The following is a 19881-nucleotide window of genomic DNA, read 5'->3' as shown; positions in this document are numbered from 1 at the left end:
TGATGATGATCAACAAGATAATAATCTACAGGGTCATGATCAGCAAGTTGAGGGTCTGCTAGGCGATTTGTGAGATGAAGATCATCGTAGGGATAATCTGTAGTTGTTTCTAACTTCTATCCGAAATATTACTGAATTCAAAATAAAAACATGTTAACACTCTAATGCGCATTTTTTTATTCGGTCCATAGCCCGAAGTCATTTATTATCCGAAGTTTTCAGATAATCGAATCTGCCACAATTGATTTATCGTCAACAAGGCGAATCGGGACATCTGTTTTAGACATGTTGCAGCCCCACATTTTATCCTGATTCGCCCCATTTGAAGGAACTAGAATTCAACTATCCTCAAATGAAGAATTTTCTACTGGAGCAAATCGAAATGCTTTGGGTGAGTTATGTCCAAGCTTATAAATTAAGATTAGTTTTTTTTTGTAAGAAAAACATAAAAACGTTACTAAATACATGTCTGTCTACGTAGTTAGTGGGCTCCAACAACCAACTTTAACCAAATAATTTAAATAAATTTACCAATTGAAAGAAAAACACCACGAAATTGACAGTTTCGAACAACTTTTATTTTCAATTACATCGAAGCCTACTAGAAACTGGAGAGCTTAACCTGAACTTTTCAATTGCGACGATATCTTTCTGCGGCGATTAATTGGAGCGCAGGATTCTAATTTTTCTCGAAATTATTAATATGTTTTAGGGGACATAAAATGCCAACTTTTCAGAAATTTACAGGTTGTGCAAAAAATCTTTGACCGAGTTATGAATTTTCGAATCAATACAGATTTTTTCAAAAAATCCAGAAATTGGTCGCAAAAATTTCCGATCTTTTCGAAAACAATATTTTTAAAATTTTCAAATCGAGACTAGCATTTCAAAAGGGCCAAACATTCAATATTACCTTGAATATTACGCCCTGGAAATTTCTGAAAAGTTGGCATTTCATGCCAACATATCAAGAAAAAAAATTGAAATAGTGTTTTTTGCAAATCAAGTTTTATTGACAAAAAGCTAAATTAAAAATCATCAAATTTTTTTCACCATGTATCATTTTTTAAGTGTAGTCCTTATCCATACCTACAACTTTGCCGAAGACACCAAATCGATCAAAAAAATCCTTCAAGAGATATTTTTGAATTTTCATACATCATTTTTTTATGGACAAACTAATGATGCAAAATGGCTTCTTTGGGCATACCGAAGGCACCAAAAAAGTTTCAGCAGGATTTAAAACCACAAAAATTAAAATTAAAAAAAAATATTTCGTAGCTAACTGCTCTACTGCAATATTTCAAATTGACAAAGACTTGGGGTGTAATCCAACCACAAGTTCTTCTTGAATGCTTTCTTCTGACTGGATGCGTTTGTGTTGTTGATTTGATTAGATTAGATTAAGTGCGTAAAGAGCTATTTAATTATTTAGTTGATAAGTTAATAAAAAAATGAATGACATAAAAAATCGAATAAATAATGTTTATTCACTAGAGATTTTTTTTGTAACTCAGTCAATTGTTTTCATTACATCCATAGTGCGTTTTGTTAATTTCGCCCAACCTTCTAGAACGTAACATTTTTTCAACACGTACGTCGACGAGACACTGGCAAAAGATGCTTCACCTAACGTACCAACTTCAGAGGAGAAATTCATCTAAAACTAATCAGCGAGAGTGTGGTTTTCTCAAACAACTACCGGTTATGTAATTCATAGTTAACCGTTTCGCGTTGAATACTTACAGGCACCGACTGGCGATGTCATCGGCATTTTCCGGGATTTTCACCGTGTACAGCGTGTCCGCCACGACCCGCGGTGTGGTGTTGTGAAAGCAGTTGTCCATCATGAGCTGGATTTGGCCGCAAACTGGCGCCGGAATGGTGCCGAATGGGCCGACCGCCGTCGTCGCTGCGTCGTTGAAATCTGTCGAGGGGGAACAAGCAAACAAAACGTGGAAGGCCACGGTCAGCGCGCCACAAATGATGATGGATTTATATTAGTTCCCGGAACGTTCCGGTTAGGGGAGGGGGATGAGTAAATTGGAAATTTTCAGCGAGAAAACTACATGCCACCGATTTGTGTGTAGTGTTTGTAGGATGAGATTTATATTTCAAGGTAATTGATGGACATTCAACTGCCTTTTATGGAGAAATGAAATGTTCTCCTTTTTTCTAAATAACATCGTCTGGGCGATTTGGGACGTAGCAATAGTATTGCTTAAAGTTCGATATATTTCATTGGTTTCGGTTAGAGATAATAGGTCTATTCCCGTAGGGGAAGGTGGGGCAAGAGGAACAATCGCTCGTACGGCCGTAATCAATTTTGATTATTTCCAGTATGAGGAAATGTTGCTAGCAATGCAATTAGCTGATTCTACTACCACATAACCGCCAAAACGACGTAAACGCCACGGAGCATAAGATTTAATGAAGTTTTTTAACAAACCTTTATTTTCTTATAATATTTGGAAAGTACAAAATAAGACTTTGGGTTAGTTTTAAGGCTCATTTTATCAAAATGCAATTTTTCCTAGATCAGTAGTGTCCCTACCAATGACTTGCACCTATTATAAAGTATGATTTAACTTTTGGTTATATTTGTTGAGAGCTTTTAAAAAAAAATGTTCAGGTGGGGCAAGTGTACCATATGGATTTTTAGTATGGAAAAAATACGAATTGCTGCAACAACATATTTTATTGGGAAATAAATACATAAACGTACTTAATAACACACTAAAAAAATATGAATATTACATCCAACAGAATCCAAAACCTAACGTAGAAACTAGTCATGTAACTTTAAATCAAATGTAATATTATGTTTGGTTTGACGCAGAATGGCCAAATCCACCTTTACAACCTAATCCAAAAAAAATAATCTTATACAATTTAACATTACATCATTTTAAACTGAACATTAAATTAAATATGATGCACATGATTAGAGCGTCTTTTTTCGTGTAATATTCTGTGCGATGATTTAATCCTATGTCAAAATTAACCCAATTATACTATGATTTGATGCTTTTCACTTCACAGTGCAACAAACGTCAGCCATAATGAATCACTCGAAAAATTGTCGCGGATTAGTTGTCCCGGTAGAAATTATTGAGAATTTCTCAGCTTTCGAAACTCATTCAGCTGAAATAGCTTAGTGAATCAATAATCAAGGTAGGTGTAAAGATTTTTTGTTAAAATCTGGGCAGCAATTTAAAATCTGAATGCTTCCTTTCAGCCAGAAACATTACCTCTTCCGGACGGAAACAATTTTCTTCCTGGATTCGGTCCGCGATTGAAGATGGCCACACAAAAAACTCGCAGGAGACGGAGTTTGCCAAGCTGCTGGCAACGGACGACCACGGTTGATAGTGTCGTGGAGGTTTGCAATAATCAGTTGGTCCAGTGGCGGCATTTCGCGATGAAGACCACTTTTGGTACACCAACCGACGAAGCCATCCGGGACGCGGTCCTCGATCCTGTTGGCACGACAGAGTGCTTCGTGGCCCGGTTTAAAAAAAAGTCTCAAATGCGTAAAAGGACCCACGCATCGATTAAGGCAGGTTGGTCAATCAAGGGATTGCAAGTGAAAGTGCTAGGTTAATTATCCGGTCCCGACGCGGCCAAAAAACTAGTGCTACAAAATATGTTCTTTTAAAACTATAATGTGCAAATAAAAATCATATATTTAGACATGAATGTTGTGATTTTTCTCTTCCCAATTAATCCAAAAATCAAATAAAACTAAATTCCAATATGATTCCAATAGGAATAATTTCCAATGAATTGGGTTGTTGTAATTTTACACGACCATCTAGGTTGACGGTTTGGTTCATGTAATTTCAAAATCAGATGTAATTTTATGTCTTATTTGACGCTCCAGTTATGTGCATCGAAAAGACAGAAAATTACACGATTTTTTCGAAGTGTGAACTGATAAACAATTGTTTAAAAAAATGTCCATGCAAAATATAGTGATATTATGAAAATTTCCTTTTTTTCATCTAATTAATAATCTTTTTCGTAAAAACGATCAAATTTTTAGTAAAATAATATTCTTTATTCTAAAAATGAAAGAAACGTTTCAAATACATCCTAATCTGATGTATCTAAGTGATAACAGTTCAATTGTCAGCAAATTAACATGTTTTTTCATGCATTGTTCCTCTTGCCCCAACGGGTTGTTCGTCTTGCCCCAGTAGTTGAGTAGAACATACGGAAAATAAAAAAAATTAAAATCATTTTTTTTGCATTAAAAACAGGATTTTTTGAAAACTTGTGCTATCAAAGTCTAAGTCAAGACCTGGAATAAGATGATTATTATAAAATCCGACAGATTTTTAACGTTTTTAATGGGTTACAACGATAATTTCCTTAGCTTGTTACACTTGCCCCACTTTCCCCTACTGCAGAATTCTGCAATTCTGCACAAAAACGGCAGCAGAGCGTTCCCGTACTTTTCTGCAAGTTCTCTCTTCTCTTTCTTGATGAAAAGTTACTGCAATTTGGTGTGATGGATGTTGAGTACACGCTTACTTAAAATTTGCAAGTTTGGTGAAATCAAACATTTTATAATTAGCTGTAATAATAAATGATTTTGGGGTTTTTTTTTGTCTGGTTTTATTGAGATCGATTTTTTTATGTTAACGATTTCAGGCTTAGTTAATTAATGTAACTGATAAAGCGATTTTTTTGTGTTATTATTTTTACCTGATAAAAAATTGATAACTTAAGCCATAGTATTACAGCACGGCTAGTACCTCAACAAAAAATTGTACTATTTTTGTTTAAACTTTTAAAAGACACATTTCTTTTGAGTTAAATAATTTCAAATAAATATTTGTTAAGGAATAATTTTTGATCTTTAATTGATTTTGAATATACAAAATATGTGTGTTAAAACAATACCTAAATTTAATTGGCAAATAATAAATTGTACCTTTAACGGTGCTAGCAATTTGTATTCTTATATGAACAACAAAATGATGTAATTTTGTCGAAATTAAAATTCTGAAAATACTGAAATGCTTGAATTTTTAAATTCCTCAATAATCAAATTTTTAAATTCTTAGGTTTCTAAATTCCTAAATTCTTCGCCATCTTGAATCATAAAAAACACACATTTTTGGAGTCATATTTTAGGTTAGAAACTTAAATTTAGAGGATCTAGAGATTGGAAATTTGGACTGTTCCTATTTTATTTATGATTGAGTTTTAAGATGTTTGATTCAAAGAGTGTTTTAACTTTACTTATTTTTGAATTAATAGTTTCCTTAATTTTCTATCTTATTATTTTTAACTGTAGCTTTTGATTTTTTGGTGTTCTGAACTCAAAAATATTCAAACTTTAGTTTTTTTTATATCGATTTTTTTTCAACCTTTATTTTTTCATTTTGAATTTAAAAAAATAGGATTGTTTTGAAATTTTATAAATTTTGAAATATTAAGTTTATAATTATTTAAATTTTTAAGCTTTTAACTTGTGATTTTTTTCTGATATAATTAATTGCCTTTTTAAATTTCTCAAATATCTGATTTATGTTTTTTGAAAGATTCTCAATTTGAAAATATTAGTTTTTTTGTATATATTTTTAATTATGGATTTCTACATTTCCAGATTTCTTAATCAAAGTGTTTCACAAATTGTGAGTTTTTGATTCATTTTTTTTTTAAATTTGTCAATTTCGCTGCGTCACCGTTGTTCTTTCGTGTGACATCCAGTAATAATTAATTTATGTTATTATGAATAATCTTTCAAACATTCTGCAATTAAAACATGTGTTTTTGGTCCCTTCTATATAAAACCTTTGTTTGTCTTTTTTAAATCATATTTATTAACGTACCTGCCACTCTCATTTGTTAAATTGTTACCTAATGTAAATAAATAGTTGTTTCGAATATTAATTTCTACCTAAGCATACATCCTTGATTTTTTAAATAAAATGTTGTATTGCATAAAAAATAATATCCCCGTTATAGAGAAAAACTTCTTTCAGTTACTTTTTTTTGTGAACCATTTTTTAAATATTTTGAAATAATTAAAAAACTTTAATACCCAATTTGAGTAAATCCACTCAACTGTGTACAATATTGCAGAAAAAGTACTGGAACGCGCTACCCAGGCAAAAGTTTTGCGGTTTCTCGGCTTGCAGAACTTTTGCAAAAGAGAGAGATGAAGATAGCGAGCTGAAAAGTACGGGAACGTGCTGCAAAAAAGTGACTTATGCTGGCTGCAGAATTCTGCAGGTACGGGAATAGACCTAATGATTTTATGACAGATCCTGATGAGTACGTGATGATGATTTTTTCAAACCACTTTTTTATTTTTAAAATAAAACATAAGTTTACTTTTGTATGTCGTGTTTGCTTGCGAATGGTTGCGCGCTCCTGTCGGCAAAGATTCGTTCGGTAATGAATGAGTGATTTCTGAACTGAAAATCATGACCCTTGTTGGATGATCTAGTTAGCTGGAAAAAAATTCATCACAAGCCGTCTAGAAAAAAAAAAACATATTCAATAAATTTAATAACTCTGACTCCAACAAGCCCTGCACCCTTGAGCCTTTCAACTAACTCAATACAACGGCTCTCTACTTGGTGCCATTTCCGAGCAAACAGTTTACCAAGTCTGCTACAAGAGTGTGACACTCTAATGAAATATATTTCTGTCGCTTTTCGGGAAAAAGTTGTTCCACAGCCGCCAGCATGGAATTTCCGCCGATTTGGTGCTACAATGCCAGCACCGGTCTAAGAGTTACTAACGTGTGGCACTGTAAAGTAGGAAAGTTTTGAATGTAACTTTTCCATACTTTTGGGCGCATCCTCCACTTTGCTGGTTGATTCAAATTTATTGCGATGGAAAGGTGAAATTCGGGATGGGCTTATTTTTGTGGTGATGGGTTGGCATAAGGTTGGAAAAGTTTAATTAAATTTCCCCCGAAAAATGCTCTTGTCAACTTTAAGGGAGTCAGTTGATTGGTGCTGTTGTGTGGAATGCTTTTTGTCTTTCATAGTTTTAAAGCAAAACCTGGTTGAGTTTTTATCCTGTTCTTTTTAATTACATTTTGTCAATTCTGGGATGAGCTCGTTTTTGCGATCAAAGGATATCAATTTGCATTATCAATTCATTCAGTTAGTTCCAATTGTGAAATCACAGACAAACGAAGCAAATCTCTTCCAAAATCCATCAGTCAACAATTTAACGGTGAAATTGAACATAATCTGAAAACTTGTCAAATTGTCAAATTTTCTTTGCAAGGCATCAACCCAAGGTAATTCTTCCGTATAAAAAAATAAAACAAGCAAACGAGTAAAAGTGTTTGGCATATAGGCAAACTTTTGGCACGAAAACCATTCGACATTTTTCCTCGGAAAAGAAAAATCCTGAGCAAAACATCATAAAAGCATCTTCCAAGAATCGCAAGCAGCGTCGAAATTCGCACCCGGCCGTGGGAGTGATCATTCTCCGTTGAAAGTTTTTTTTTTGTTCCGTGCATTAAAAAAGTTGTGCCGGTTTCATGCTGATTTAAGTGCTAATACGGAAGGCTTTTTGTGCTCAGTTAAATTGAGAATAGCTGATGGTCGATTGAATCTGTAAAAGTCTGTTTGAAATCTTTTTTCGATTCCCACGTATTTTTGCATATTTGATATCAAAGAGTTGTTGTAAATAATAAGGGGCAACTTTTGGTTTGGTTGAAAATTGGCGTGGTTCACGATTAGGGTGATTTTGAAAATCTAACTTTTCAGGAAAATTTTTGGGAATTTTTTTGTCTTCTAGGGCTTGCCAATCTAAGCAACTTTGTCGAAGACACCAACGTTTTATCTCGTAATCTACGCCTTGTACGACCAAATTTGAGCAGTTCTCTACGGAATCGGTCTTTTTTCTTTAATTTTATTTTTTGTATTTTTTAATCCGGCTGAAACTTTTTTGGTGCCTTCGGTATGCCCAAAGAAGCCATTTTGCATCATTAGTTTGTCCATATAATTTTCCATACAAATTTGGCAGCTGTCCATACAAAAATGATATGTGAAAATTCAAAAATCTGTATCTTTTGAAGGAATTTTTTGATCGATTTGGTGTCTTCGGCAAAGTTGTAGGTATGGATATGGACTACACTGAAAAAAAATGATACACGGTAAAAAAAATTTTGGTGATTTTTAATTTAACTTTTTGTCACTAAAATTTGATTTGCAAAAAAACACTATTTTTAATTTTTTTTATTTTTTGATATGTTTTAGAGGACATAAAATGCCAACTTTTCAGAAATTTCCAGAATGGGCAAAAAATCTTTGACCGAGTTATGATTTTTTGAATCAATACAGATTTTTTCAAAAAAATCGAAATATTGGACGCAAAAATTTTTCAAATTGGCGTAATATTGAATGTTTGGCCCGTTTGAAATGTTAGTCCTGATTTCGAAAAGATCGGAAAATTTCACGAATGTTTCATGTTTTAACATTGTAAATCGGATTTATAGTTGCTGAGATATCGACATTAGAAAATGGCGGGTTGTTTGGGTGAGACTTGGAAAACATCAATTTTCCTGTTTTTTAGCCTTTGCATGGCAATATCTCAGCAACTATGGGTCGTATCAACAAAGTTCAATAAAGCAAAATATAGAGAATTTTCTCAGCTTTTCAAAAATATTTTTTTCAAAGGTGGGCAAACATGGGCACTAATTTTTAAAAATGAAAAACTGAGACTATTTTCAAAAAAGTTACCTAAATAACTTGAAAACGGTGTACTTTATCAAAAATTCACTAAAGTACTTTTTAATTGCAAATTCGATTTTACATCGAAAAATGAAGTTGAAAAATTTTTGCGACCAATATTTCGATTTTTTGAAAAAATCTGTATTGATTCAAAAAATCATAACTCGGTCAAAGATTTTTTGCCCATTCTGGAAATTTCTGAAAAGTTGGCATTTTATGTCCTCTAAAACATATCAAAAAATAAAAAAAATTAAAAATAGTGTTTTTTTGCAAATCAAATTTTAGTGACAAAAAGTTAAATTAAAAATCACCAAAAAAATTTTACCGTGTATCATATCCATACCTACAACTTTGCCGAAGACACCAAATCGATCAAAAAATTCCTTCAAAAGATACAGATTTTTGAATTTTCACATATCATTTTTGTATGGACAGCTGCCAAATTTGTATGGAAAATTATATGGACAAACTAATGATGCAAAATGGCTTCTTTGGGCATACCGAAGACACCAAAAAAGTTTCAGCCGGATTAAAAATACAAAAAAAAAAACGAATGACCGAAATCTCAGAGAATTGCTCATTTATAGAAAACATCTGAGCACACCTTAAAAAATCAGTTTCCTGAACTTGGCAATTCAGGGTTAAGTTTAAGAGAAAAGTGATATTCGGTGCACTTCTAGAGCTTTAAAAAATATTTTTATATTTTGACCTCCAGCCGTTTTTTTCGTACCCCTCACAGTAGAAAAATGTGTAAATTTGGAAGCTGTAATTTTGTAAGGTTGAAAATTACCTCTTTTATGTTGTAATTTTACCTCAATTTAGACTAAAAAAGTGACATTACACCTTTCTAGTGGAAAAATTACACATTTTCAGAGGTAAAATTACACCTTTTTCTAACATAAAAGATGTACCCCTTTCCAGATGTAATATTACAATTATTTTTTTTTTCTGTGCTGGTCGTGATGCTGCTTGTTCCCGTGGCCGTGTACTTGCCGTGCTTCCGACCGTGTTTGTTTCCATGAGGAACGGAACAACCGAAACAAAATTCTAATTTTAAATGCTTAGTCCCGGAAACGACTCCTGTCAAAAAAGTTCATTTGGTTTATTTACCTTTGAGGTTATGTTCAGAACTTTTCTCCTTTATATCACTTATCGGTAAAACTTGACTCTGAATTGCTACGTTCAAAAAAATGATTTTTAAAGGTGTGCTCAGAAACTTTCTCTGGAGTTTTTTTTTTGAAAAGGACCAATAAACCAAATTTTCAATTTTTGCTTTTTGGGTGTTTTTTAACACCCCTGACTCAAGGCGGCTCTAAAAACACCCAAAAAGCAAAAACTGGAAAATTGGTTTATTGGACCTTTTCAAAAAAAAAAAACTCCGGATCTCTAAATTTGGTCACAATCGGCGTAGCATACGAGATAAAATTTGCGTGTCTCAGAAAAAGTTGCTTGGATTGGCAAGCCCAAAACTTTCTAGAAGAATTAAAAAATTCCCAAAAATATTCCTGAGAGATCACCCTAATAGTGAACAAACCAAATTTGCAACCAAACAAAAAATTTACACTATAGTTGCATTGTAAATTTGATTATGGTTAACTGCAGTGGATGTTCTTGAAATAATTCGAATTGTCAAAAATCCACCAAAGTATCTACAGCATTGGTAACACAAAAAAACTGTGGTAGAAAAGTATCCACCGCGATCTACCGCGATCAATTTTTGACAGTTCGTCGCCAACGAATTATTTCAAGAAAATTCGCCACTGTTAACCAAAACCATATTATCAATACAACTCTAAGCTCCAAAACATTATAATTTTTCGGAAAATCCATTTTTCGAATTTTATTAGCTGGACCATTGTGCATTGTAATCATGCGTCGATACCGGTAGGGTGATAATTGAAAAAAAAAATTACTAAAATTCAGGGGCGCCTTTGAGCGTTGAAGTTTTTTCAAGATAAAATGGCAAAAATAATCTGTTTCATGCATTTGCCCTACAAATTTGCCTTTCACCGTTTTTTTAAATCCTATGTAAACTTCTACTCTCAACGTCAACAGCAGTCCCTAAACCTAAAATACTAATAAAGCAAAACTTTCAAATTTTGTTTATTGGATATTGGAAAGGAACTCCATGTACCTATGTGTATCCATGTGTATTTTCAAGATTATGTTTTTTACAGCAACTTATACTGCCGCTCGAAGCAAGTCCGTCCCATATGTAATTTCGTCAATTTTGAAGTAATGATGTAGTTCGATTCGAAATCTTGTGACCTATCAGAAAAACCAATAAAATTTAGGACTTTGTTCCAGAAAACCGTAGAAAATTCCCTTTTTCGAAAAATTCTAACACATAAGCTTATGCGCGGGACAAATTTGAAGTGCGTTTTTCTCGGCTTGCTGTTTTTACATATGGGACGGACTAGATTCGAGCGGCAGTATAATATAATATAATATCTGTAGTTAAATTTAAATTGATTCGTTGAGTGAATTCAAAACATATAAACTTATTTTACACATTTGGATTATATTTCGACTAAACTCTCCGTGCATAGCAGATTCGATAAAAAATAATGAAATGCTAGAAATTTTACGCTTCATTATGAAATTCTATCCCACCATTCATACCGTGGTCCGGAGCCGTGGTATAAATCTGAATATCAAATCATTGCGATTATACGCTTCCAACGCACGGTATGCAATCCAAACCAAATTGATAAGCCAGCTTACACTGAGACGGCTCAACCTACAAAGATACGGTAGGAAAAACTCCGCTGCTGCAGAATAAATTACGAGTGAAATTGCTTCCGAGAACTTCGACATACTCCGTTGAGGGGGATTGATTCAAACGAAATCTGACATAACGTGACGGATTACTAAGATTGTCGTTGACCTTTTATTTGAGGACTTCAAGAATATTTGCGATCTTCTCAAAATTGAAGCTGTCTGAAGATTTTTTTTTTCGAATGAATCGAAAGAGGAAAGTACTACCCACAAAAAAGGTTATTTGTCGTTTGTGCAAGTTCAGGCATAATTAACACAAAAAAGGCAATCCACGGAACAAAGGTTCGATTATGCTTGGTTTTCACAAAATATTATATAAAATAAGTATTTAGGTCCAAAAAAACTTAATAAAAATCAATCACAATGAACAATTATGCATATATGCACATCGTAGCTATGCTTAAATCGGTTTTTGCAACTCAGGTTAACTCTGCAAGTAAAGTAAATCTTTCCCAGTTCCTGAGGGGAACACCCTTGAAGAGTATCGGGGCCGGCATTTACAAAGCGGATTCAGTGGCAGTTTCATTCCCAACTTAATGTTAACATGTTAAGGTTAATGTTAACATTCCATAGGTCGCCTCCCTAAGGTGTCGTGATAAGGTCCAGTTTGTGACGATACACTACCTTCCCTTTACTAAGCGATCGATTCCAGAAGGGAAAAGATCACCAGTTGTGTTGGTCCGAGCCGGGATTTGAACCCCGATCTACCGCTTACGAGGCGGAAGCGATACTACTGGGCTACGTGGCTCGGTCAAACTCTGAGAGCTACTTAACTTTTTTTTTTTGAAAATCAAATGTTCAAAACAGTATCACCACGACTTGGACATTTGGAAAGCACTTGACTGGATACGGAAATCAGGAAACTTTACCTCAGAACGCTGTTGTTTTCCTATTTTCGGAATATTCCTTTTCCAGTTTGCGCATAACGCTCGAGCGGAATTGTGATTCGCTTCTCTGAAGGAACAAATAAATTGAAACGATCCTGAAGAATTGCACGAAGGGAAATTTGAACTACAGGAATCGTTGGAAATTTAATTTGGCCGATGAACTTTGACATACTATACTTTGTAAGGAAAAATAGGTCAAATTTCCTTGAAATTTGCCAATTAACAATGAACAATAAACCGGATTGATTTCTTTCCGTGCATTTTCCACCGATGTGATTGAAAGAAACGGAAGCTATTTAAATATTTAAAATTTTTAAAAAACAAACCTTGGTTTCAGTTCAGGGTCGAGTGCTATCGTAGCAACCTGTAGCAACAGCTGCGTTTTCATCAAACGATTTTTTCCTGTCTACTGTTTGGTTGCGTGTTGGAGTCAGGTAAAAAATACATCCAATAAATTACTTAAAGTAAATTAAAGATCTTCTTTTACAGTCCACCTGGTCCACCTGGAAGTTTATATTTCATCAAGTGGCCGTTCCTGTTCAGAATGTACTCTAGGTTCACCTAATCTGAAAGTAATCATCTTCGTTCTGTAAAAATGCAGTAAATTTATCTTTTTATCCGATCTGTTTAAAAAGACAATTACTGCCAGTCAGCGCCGTACCTAGGGGTTGGCGCAGTAACGATGATTGTACAAATTTGTCATGTTATTATAAAATCCTAAAAAGGTATTCAGAACAAAAGGGGCGCCAAATTTTAAAGTAGGACTACAAAATAACTCGATAATCTTGGTCGGAATATTACAAATATTACTTATAACACTTGGGGCGCCAAAATCAACTATTTCAATAATTGTACAAGAATTAAATTTAAAATTAAATTCTCTCAATTCATTTATCAAAGGGGGCGCTCAAGTGGCAAAAATTTTAGGGTTTTATAACAATTCTTTGAAATAGCTAGAGATTTTATATTCCAACTACAGTATATAAAATTCAATTTAAATTTCACAATTTTTTCCAGCATCAGGAACCATCAAGCTTTTTTATGTTTTGAAGTATTTTTTTATATAATCAGCTATTTAATTGAAATTTACACATTTCTATTGAAAATCTGAAATAAAAAGAATAAGATATTTCAAGTTTAAAGAAAATGGCATTTGACATATTTTTATCGTATTAAATGCAAACTTGTGCGTTGAGATTGGCCTACGTTTTCGAATTACTGAAGTGTTAAAATTGAATATTTTTAACACAAAAAATGCTTGAACTTTTGTTAAATTTCCAGCAAAATATTTTTTTTTCAACATAAAAATGTTGGTTTTTTAAGAGCACATAAATTGCTCTAAATATATTATATTCTGCTGCTTGTATTCAATTGCTTGTAGCAAGAGTGAAAAAGTAAAATTTGGGTGTCTTCGACAAAGTTGCGTAGATTGGCATGCCCACCAACTTTTTAGTCGTAAAAGTAAAATATTATACAATTTCTTGTATAATTTTGATTTGCAGAAACACCATTATCGCGGACCCATTAGAATTTAAACCAAAGCAAAATTCCAACTCCAAAAACAGCAATATTTTTTGGGAAAACACTAAGTTCCACTTAATTTTGTTTCTAGGGTCAATAATTTGAAGAATGTTAGTAACATTTTCCTTGAAAATTTTTGTTTTGTTATGTTTTAATGGAATGGATAAAGTTGCTTATCTTTCACATACATTTTTTTTATTTCATGGATTCCATGTGTTGGGCTATCCAGTGTAATTTCGCCTAAATTTTCACATTTACACAAACGGTTCTAAAAGCTTTGTGTGTAGAGGGCGACTATTCTCGAGATTTTCAATTTCCCGGGAATCGAGAGTTGAATTTGGAAATTTCCCGGGAATTCCCGGGACCTGGTAGTGTTTATAACTATGCCAATAGTGCCAGTAATGTATAAAGAAAAGTTATAAATGTGTTTCTTTTCAATGAATTCAGTTACGATTTATTCATGCTTATTTAATGAAACGTTAATTAGTAGCCTCATTATTTTTGGGAACTATGATCTACTTCTTGATTTTTTTCTGAATCTGCAATACAACTTGTTGTATGAACTTGTTATTAGATTTTTGTGAAATAACAAAATAGCTAATATATAATTTCCCAGTATCAGGATTTTTACAATATAATAAATAACGACTCAAAACAACAATTTTAATATTTTTTTTTCTTTTTTAAAACTGTAAATATGCATTGAAGAAATAGTGATCCGGAAAACCCGAATGTTCACATTTGGCGGACTTTACAAAGATTTGCAGAGTTTTTTTTCTAAGATATAATTTAATATTGAGGTTTAAGCGAAACACAAAATTACTCCATGACATCAAAAAAGGAAATTACCTTGATACAGCGAAATTAAAATAATAAGAATAAAAAAATGGATTATAAGAATTGCTATGCTTGAAAGAGGATATGAAAATTATACTCTTAGAAATAATAAACAAAAATATAAAAAAAAAATTAGACTTTCTTCTTGTGGCTAACTGATAAGTATGCTTTAAGGTTAATTTTAGGGTCCACATTATTTTAAGTTTTCCCAATTATAGTTATTGGAATTTTTAATAAGTTAAAATTTACACTTTCTGAATTAGAAGATAAGAGAAGCATTGGTTCATTCGAACTTGAACATCTTACATTGAACACCCAATGTTCTGAACAATTTCGAACAAAAAATTTCAATGTGTTAAAAAGGTAAAAACTAATTGCCTTTGTTTGAAGCTATGAATTTTCAAAAAACAAATTTTAGGAATTTTATATCAATCAAAAAACACAGTCACAGAGAAGAGAAATATTGTTTTCAAAAATAAATTGAAAAAAAAAGTTTCAAAAGGAATCCATCCAAAAACAAGTTTGAAAAGGAGTCCATTTTCTAATCAGTTAAACTATTTTTTCAGGAATGCAGGAAAATGCTGATACAATGAAATTTAAGCTAGGTCAGATCAACGATAAAACGATAAAACAACACTCTGCTATTTTCAGTCAACATTAATCCTAAAGCACCTTTTCGTTACAACCTATCTGTATTGGAAAGATATAAATCGATTGAAATGGTTTAAAAATAATAAAACATTTGAATTCTTCAAAGAATTAAATTGTGGTTGGATTTTTTAGCTGTTATATTTATGCAATCAATTACCATTATATTATTAAAACTCTTTGAATCAATCGCTGAAAATTTAAGTAAACATATCAAAATGATGAAAAATTTGGAGGGGCGCCAAATTGATGCTTCGCCAAGGGCGCCGTGGACCCTAGGTACGGCTCTGCTGCCAGTAGACATTTATCCAGTCTCCAGTAAACAAAGCTGCCCATAGGCATTCAGACGAAGCTTGTTTTGTCGACTAAATCTGTAGGACATCATCCGTGTGGGTTAACGGCGAAACAAAATTCGTGATGAATATCGCAAACTAAAAGGCAAAATGTACATAAAAAATGTTTTTTACTTTTAAGCTACCATTATTGTAAATTTTCAACTTGTATCTAAGTCGAATAATTTGTAAACAACACTACAACACATTGAAGACCGTTGGCACAAAAAACAACCATTTTCCAACGATTCGCTATAATTAAAGGATACCCCCAGTCCGATCTCTCTCCCTCTCTCCCAAGTATCCGACGAATGGTTGATGGTCAGTGTAGACATATAATGTGATGGATATTGTTTCGTTTTGGCTAAGCTAACACCCACTCAACGCCATCAAGTAAAGTGCCGGCTTGAAGTGGGGAATGGTTGGGCTGACGTTATAAGGTAAAGTAACACGAAAACGAAACTATTGGCACTACGCCCCCCGGGGCATGGCCTTCCTCTAACGTGGGATTTCTGCTACAGCGCCTCTGACGAGACAGGAGAAACCGGGACCGACGTTTTACTTCACCATCCGATAGAAGCTCAGTGGATAAGGCGGGAATCGAACCCGCGTCTCATAGCATCATCGGGATCGGCCGCCGAAGCCGCTACCCCTGCGCCACGAGACCCACACGAAATCCAAATAATAGTTAAGGATTAAGGGATGAGGAAAATGCTTCAACTATTCTAGACTTGACGAAAACTGCGATGCTTGGAGTAACCGGAGCTTCTAAAGTACTGCTAAAAGCAAATGAGAATAAAGGAAGACAATTCTAGCCATTAGTAGTAGTAATAGTGGTCAACACCATCGGGTTTTGTCGCAACATAAGATCAAAAGTGTTGAAAATGCATTGAGTAAATTTCCCTGAATTTTGAAAATGCCCTTTTTGTTTTTTTTTTTAATTTGGCTCAAACTTTGTGGAAAGCTTCTTTATGACCACTACCTAGTTCACTAAAACAATGTTCCATACAATTTTTGGCAGTTTATTCTGACCAAAGTTGTAGGTATCCATGTAGACTATTAAAAAATAGTCATCAGTCCTGTAGAAATGTGTAACTTTAAAGAAATGTTTATAAAATGCGGAGATCGAAGTAAGCTATGATCGCTACCGGTTGGTTTGACTTTTCGCTCCGTGTTTTTCGTCTTCCGGGGATTTCCGTCAATGTCTTATCGGTTAGTTTTGAACGAACTTGTGAGTGTTAGTGGATAAGGTGGACATGGTAAAGATATCCTGGCATAGATTCCTTTTGTGGATTTAGCAAAACTAGGAACCGTTGTATGCCCGAGAAGACGTTGCTTAGCTGAGTAAAAGCCTCAATCGCGCATAAAATATGCAGATTCTTGGTGGGATCTTTCCATCATTATTTGCTAGATGATTATATTCTCCTATACTACTATTATATAAAATAAATAACCCTTCTACCCATTCTCCACTTCCCCGTTCCTTAATCCCAAATTGCCAATTCTACTTCCATCTAAAAATATAATATCTGCCAAATTTACACTAACACCACCCCTAACTTATTCGAAGCGTTTGGTACGGCATGTCCACGCATCCTTCCTCCCCTGTAGATTCTGTGAAATGTGATCCGTTCACAAAATCCTCTCTGCGATAAACACAACGTGCCGCTTTGATTTTTGTATTACATTTTTGGGTATTCTCGGATGTACTGCAATTATTAATATTGACAAGAATCTAATCACAAGACTTTCCAGCATGCTTTCGTCGGACTGGCGGCATTTGTGATAGATTAGATTAGAAAAATGAAAGGTAAGAGAAAAAGAAAAAAAAAAATGAAGTTTTGACCAAACAGCCCCCCATTCTTAAAAACTAATGGTCCAATTTCCAAATACATCATCCTGCAAAATACTTGACATAGTCAAGACCTTCGTGATACCGGAACAGGTTCAGGTGGCCACTTGGAACCGGCTTTGGTGCCCCGCAGGATCCTTAGATTAGATTCTTCAGTCCTTACTGTTGTGAATTTATCCATCTCGAGCTCACCAACTTTTCCTCGGTAAGCCAGTCAAAGAACGCTTTTGGTTATTTACCAGCTGCCTCCGGACTGAAATTCTCCAGCAAACACAGGCTCAACTCTTCCGCCTACGCACAACCTGAGCAGAGCAAACACTGATACTCAACATAGCAAATTATAATTGCTTCCAGCGCACCCTCCCGAGGTCGACAGATTTTCCTACCAGCCTGAATATCCAAATACACTGACACAACAATGTTTTGCGTATTTTGTTTTATTTTTCGCGAATCTTTCCCGATATCAATCAACACTGCTAGCAACAAACTTAGTAGGCCGACATTTGCCGCGATCAACCCAAACCACAACTCCCGAGATATCTGTGTCAAAACCACAAAAAAAAATATTGGAAACTTCAACAATATACCAAATCAAATAGTTCGCTCTACAGCAATTGCGTTGGCGTTCTCGATTGCGAGATTCGTACTCAAAACTAGGTGTCCGAAGGCTTGAAACGGCGATTATCCGAAGTGAAATTTTGCCAAGGCCTTCGGATAATCGAGTCTGGACTGTACTCCTAAGTTTCCACCTACTGAGAATTTTGTCTCTACACAGTAAAAAATAATGCAAATTTAGAAGCTGTAATTTGGAAGGTTCAATATTACCTCTTTTATGATGTAATTTTACCTCAATTTAGACTGAAAAAGTGACATTAGACCAGAAAAGTGGTAAAACTACACATTTCCAGAGGTAAAATTACACCTTTTTTCTGACATTAAAGATATACCCCTTCCCAGATGTAATATGATCATGATTTTTTTTTCTGTGTAGCCTCGAGTCGATCTGGTTCGAGATCGAGCCTGAACAGAGTCGAAGCTCGAGCCAAAATTCTCAGTGGGCATCCACTCCGCGATTCAAACCGAGACAGAGTCATGTCCTACACTTGGACTGACCTGACGACCTTATTTCTAGGTTAGACTGCGGGCAATATTTACTTCACCGCCCGACAGAAGGCATGATTAGACAAATCTCGTCTCGAAAAATGCCACCGGGACCTTCTGGAATCGAATCCAGTCCAGCTGGGGTGAAAGGCAATCACGTATACCACTACACCACCGGTCCCGGCGTTCAAACATATTCAAAAATTGAAAAACAGAAAAAATAATTCTAGTTACCCAAGAAAAAAAAATCATGATAAAATTACATTAAAAAAGGTGTACATCTTTTATCTCTTAAGCTTTAATTTTACCTCTAATAATGTGTAAATTTACATCTGGCAGACGCTAGGAAAAAATATCTGTAATCCCAAAAAATAACAAACCGGCGATAGTTTTATCTAGCTCACTAAGTCCGCGCCCTAACCCGCACGGCCAACTCGCCGCTGTGAAAACTGGTCGATGTTTCTATTTTATTTTTATTTTTTCATAACAGTCAATTTAAAAAAGAAAGCATTCGAACCCATATAAATCAGTGGTTACTTGGTTACTTTATAAATCTCTAACACGTTTGATACTCTCGGATGATAGGGTTTCTCTAATATTCCGGAGGTGTCCCCAAGGGGCCACCGGGAACCAGTTCCAGATTGGCCAGGATGGGTCAGCGATCAACGGCATGCCCGTAGATTGACACATCTATCAATTTCATGAAGTTTGATATGTCGGATGATGAGGTTTATCTCATATTCCGGAAGTGTCCCCAAGGGGCAACCGGTAACCGGTTCCAGATTGGCCAGAATGGCCCAGCGAACAACGGCATTACCCGAGATGGACATTGTTGGAGACCAATCCGATCACATCTTCCATATAGCTTGTGCTGACGGGCATGGCTACCAACGAGTTGTACGAATTGTAAATCTAAACGAAAAGTTCTTGTAGTTCTAAAACAAAAGCGACTAGCGCGGCAAGAAGTGGCTTCAAGCCGAAGATTGTATGATTCCCCCCATTCCAAATTGACCCATCTTACGAGCAGTGCGAAAAGGAAAATTATTTGACTAGAATTAATAAAACTTAAATTAGTGATACGTCTCTTTAAATAAAGTACTAGTTTTACTAGTTGTGTGGTTTCAATTAAACATCGCGAGTTTTTGTGCTACACCAAACGGGTCCGACGATCACTAGTGCCAACCCACGGCAAACCCTCCAACCCGAACCGCAGA

At 34.6% G+C, this 19881-nt stretch overlaps 1 protein-coding gene across 1 annotated transcript in view; it reads right to left on the bottom strand.

Moving 5' to 3' along the window:
- Positions 1-19881, bottom strand: part of LOC6042425 — a 48283-nt gene that overhangs the window by 20427 nt on the left and 7975 nt on the right. The window contains exon 2 of the mRNA XM_038248566.1: positions 1747-1927. Within this exon, the coding sequence (XP_038104494.1) occupies positions 1747-1927 (181 nt within the window). The remainder of the gene's footprint in view (positions 1-1746; positions 1928-19881) is intronic.

The sequence above is a fragment of the Culex quinquefasciatus genome, chromosome 1 (assembly GCF_015732765.1).
Source record: "Culex quinquefasciatus strain JHB chromosome 1, VPISU_Cqui_1.0_pri_paternal, whole genome shotgun sequence".
Classification (NCBI taxonomy): domain Eukaryota; kingdom Metazoa; phylum Arthropoda; class Insecta; order Diptera; family Culicidae; genus Culex; species Culex quinquefasciatus.
This window is presented reverse-complemented; position numbering and strand designations above follow the sequence as displayed.